This window comes from Impatiens glandulifera, chromosome 3 (genome assembly GCF_907164915.1).
Source record: "Impatiens glandulifera chromosome 3, dImpGla2.1, whole genome shotgun sequence".
Lineage (NCBI taxonomy): Eukaryota > Viridiplantae > Streptophyta > Magnoliopsida > Ericales > Balsaminaceae > Impatiens > Impatiens glandulifera.
In genome coordinates this window covers 12,687,821-12,691,731 of record NC_061864.1, presented here as the reverse complement: position 1 = coordinate 12,691,731, position 3,911 = coordinate 12,687,821, and the positions used below count along the sequence as shown (strand labels likewise).

General features: G+C 30.7%; 1 protein-coding gene across 1 annotated transcript; it reads right to left on the bottom strand.

Annotated features, from left to right (window-relative positions):
* Window positions 1-1,640: 1,640 nt before the first annotated feature.
* LOC124932770 (cytochrome P450 94A1-like) lies at window positions 1,641-3,395 on the bottom strand. The gene is made up of 2 exons (XM_047473450.1): window positions 2,584-3,395; window positions 1,641-2,512 (listed from the first exon to the last, which is right to left on the bottom strand). The coding sequence occupies exons 1-2, from the start codon at window positions 3,361-3,363 to the stop codon at window positions 1,757-1,759; spliced, it is 1,536 nt and encodes a 511-aa protein (XP_047329406.1). The 5' UTR covers window positions 3,364-3,395; the 3' UTR covers window positions 1,641-1,756.
* Between the last annotated feature and the right edge of the window lie 516 nt (window positions 3,396-3,911).

Genomic DNA, 3,911 nt, shown 5'->3' with positions numbered 1-3,911 from the left:
AATATGAACAAGATTGAAAGATATTAGAATGAGAATGAATATAAATATAGGAGTGTAGTATTATGTTAAAATTATTAATCATTCCATTTCTGAAATGATAATTTTGTAATTTATCAGAAATTATTAATATATTTTTTTTTATTAAAATTAGTATTAATATCTCAATTTTATTTATTTTTGTATATTTTATTTAATTAAAAATATAAAATATTATTATTTTTATATAATAATTGTTTAAAATATATAAAATATTTAAGTATGTCATAATTTAATAAAATATATAATATAATATCTTATCGTATTAATTATATTTAAAAAAAATATTCTTATAAAAAAGATCGAATTATTCAAATTTTTACTAATTATAAATAAAATATTATCTTTAACATAAATAATATGAGATAAATATTATATATATATATATTAATATAACTTTTTATTTAATAATACATTATAGTAAAAAATAACAATTTTTATTAAAATATTTCATATTTAAGTTCTTAAATAATTTTTTTTATATAAAACTGTTATTTTATTTTAATTTTATTATCAATATATAATATTTAAAATTAATTATATAAAATGATTATATTATTATTAGTTATTGTAATTATTATTAAAAATTTAGTTTATTAATTATATTTTAAATAATTCTTTAATATTATTTAAATAATTACAATAAATTTAACTACCTATTTTAAATATTTAGTAAATCAGCTGCTTGCTAGGCTTACCCGTAACTGTCATGATCAAACTCAATGACCATACATCTCAATTCATTCACCTTTTCATACGATTTTAAGTACTAACTTTTTCCATTTTACAAAGTATGGGTAACACAGCCTAACAGGATGAAGTGTACATTATTAATTTGTTATGAATCCCTCCACTAATATTTTGGATTATGAAACCCTCCACTAATATAAGTACATTGGTCATTATTGGTGAAACCCATAACTCTCTCAATTGGAAACTTAAGTTTTAATAACACATTTTTACAACACCTCTTATATGAAAATAATAACAACTAAAATTTATTATTCATAATATTGTCTAGCTCTTGATATATAGTTATAAAAGAATATTATCAATCAATTGTCCTCCAATAGTTAGGACTTGGGATGTATGACTTGTGGCTCTATTTCTCTTTCTCTCTCCTCTGTGTATGCCATGCAGTTTTACATCATGCATATATATATATATATATATATGCCACAATTACATAATGACATTACTGTTTTAGAAATGGTTTAATTATTTTAATTTTATAAATATTATTTTTGTATAATTTATAAATTATTTTTATATAATTTGTATTCATGAAAGAAGGTAACAATCAATGATAATTTTGAAAGAGTGAAATATTTGTTTTTGGTATAAATAATTAATATATATTAATATATAATAATAAAATAAAATTTAAAACTTTAAAATAAATATTATTTTAATATTTTAATTAATAAATTAAATAATTAAAAAAAAACATTTAATTAATTTAAATTATATAAATAATTCAAATAGAATATACTACAGGCATATTCTTTCCCTGACACCCAAAAAAAAATATATATATACTTTTTTTTTATACTTTAAGACAATATATATTAACCAACTATATTTATTCATTTTTATTAATAAAAATAAAAAATTATTATATTTATTCAATTAAACATAAAATAAAAAAATAAACTTAAAACATATGATAAATTTAGAAAATAGTTTCTAAAGTTATCTTTACACTCCTTTATTACTTACTCTAAATCTTGCGTTCTTCAATTCTCACAGGAAAGCCTCCTTTCATCTTGGACGTCAAATAAGATATAAAAACCGGGTCCTTGTTGTTCTCCATCACCGGAACCACCTTAAACCGGCGTAAAACGCCGGAGGCAATGGATTTCATCTGCAGAACCGCCATCTCCTTCCCAAGACAAATCCTGGGACCTGCTTGAAACACAGGGTACTCGTAAGCATCCTTTGCCACGAATTGTCTTCCCCCGGTGACCCGATCTTCCTTGAGCCACCGTTCAGGACGAAACTCCGGCCAATCTTTCCCCCAAATCTCCTCCGATCTTCCCATCGCGAATGGGTGATAATTTACCCGCGTCCCTCTTTTCACGACGGTCCCATCTGGCAGAATATCATCATCCACCGCCTGCTTCCCGTCTACGGGCACCGGCGGGTACAACCTCATGCTTTCGCTGATAGCAGCGTGTGTGTAGACCATTTCTTTAACTTCATCGTACATTTTCGATTCAGATTTATCCGTAATCTCATTTAGAATCTGGGTTTCAACATGTTCATGTCTGGAGACGAGCCAGAAGAACCATACCAGAGCAGCTGATGTGGTGTCTCGACCGGCTAAGATGAAGCTGATGACTATGTCCGTTACAAAGTTTTCCTCCGAATGCCCAGAACTTAAGAATCTAGACAGAAGATCTACAGAGTTTAGCGAAGCATTTTCTTCTAATTCTTTTTTCTTTTCTTTCATCACGTTTTTCGCGAAATCTCGTACCTGCGGGCAACATTCATGAATGAATGAATTGATTATTATTATTATTATTATAAATGAATGTAAATAAATACCTGATTGACTGCAATCCGGAGGTCCTTCTCCGATCCAACGTTGAGATATCTCTTGATTTTCCAGACCAGGGGATGGAACGATTGGAATCTCTGGCTGCTGATTCGAACAGCGTCTTCGAAGGCTTGGGCGAATTTCTCGTTTGGGAGAGAAGGAGAGAGGTAAGCCGGGTCGTATCCGAAGGCGATCTTACAGACATTGTCGAACGTGAATCGCTGCAGAATGTCCTGGAGGTCGAGGACGGTGTTGTTGGCGGCGGCGGCGGAGAGAATGGGGATGAGACGATCGGAGAGTTCGGAATCAACCACCTGCTCGATGAATTTCCTGAGGGACTTGGTGTTGAATTCGTGACTGGCCACCTGCCTCTGGAACTTCCATTTCTCGCCGTCCGTGTTGAAGATTCCATCTCCGAGGAGGTCTCTGATAACGACGTTGAAGAAGTCGCCTTTTTCGTAGTTATGGAAGTGGGTTCTCAGGATATGACGGACATTAGCCGGATTGGCGGTTACGACAATTTGTCGGAAGACGGGACGGTGGATGACGACGGTTTTCGACGGGGAAGCTAAAGCCAAATCAGAGGTCCATTGAATACCTCGTTCCCTGTTAGCGTAAATGGCGAAAATGGAGCCAATGAAGGGATATGATCTGGGAAACTTATTAGGATTCTTAGAGGAAGAAGAAAAGAGTAATCCCTTGAATTTGACCAAGACGAAGAGAAACAGGGCTGGGAGAAAACACAAGACAAGTGAGGTGTACACCTCTAAATTCAACATCATAGTCATCAATGGCGAATTCTGTAATCAAGAGTTGTTCTTTATATTTTGTTTTGCTATGAAATGTTCTTTTAGAAGACCGTTTATATAGAAGAAGAAAAAACATGAAAAACCAAGAAGCAAAATCCGGGTTGTGGAGTGTTACTAAGAATAAAAGAAATATTTGACTAATTTCTCCATGACCAATTTGTTCACACAATTTGACCAAATTCAGATGTTTTGGTTTCACTTTAGGTTACTGTATTATCAATTTTAAGTTTGAATAATAATAATAATAATAATAATAATGATCTCAATTTTATATCCACTCAAGTTGGAGGAAAAGTTACTAGGAAAGAAATGACCAATTAATTATACACACGAGAGAGATGAGACGTCATTGTACAAATTCAATTATAGACTATTACTTTCTGCAAATACAAATCAATAATAAAACTTAATAACATGCATGATTTGAATGGAATATTGAAATATTAAATATATTACCTATCATCCTAGATTAAAGGTAGACAATTCAAGTTGAGTTAGGTTTCAGGTTAGCGGGTCAAAATTTAACT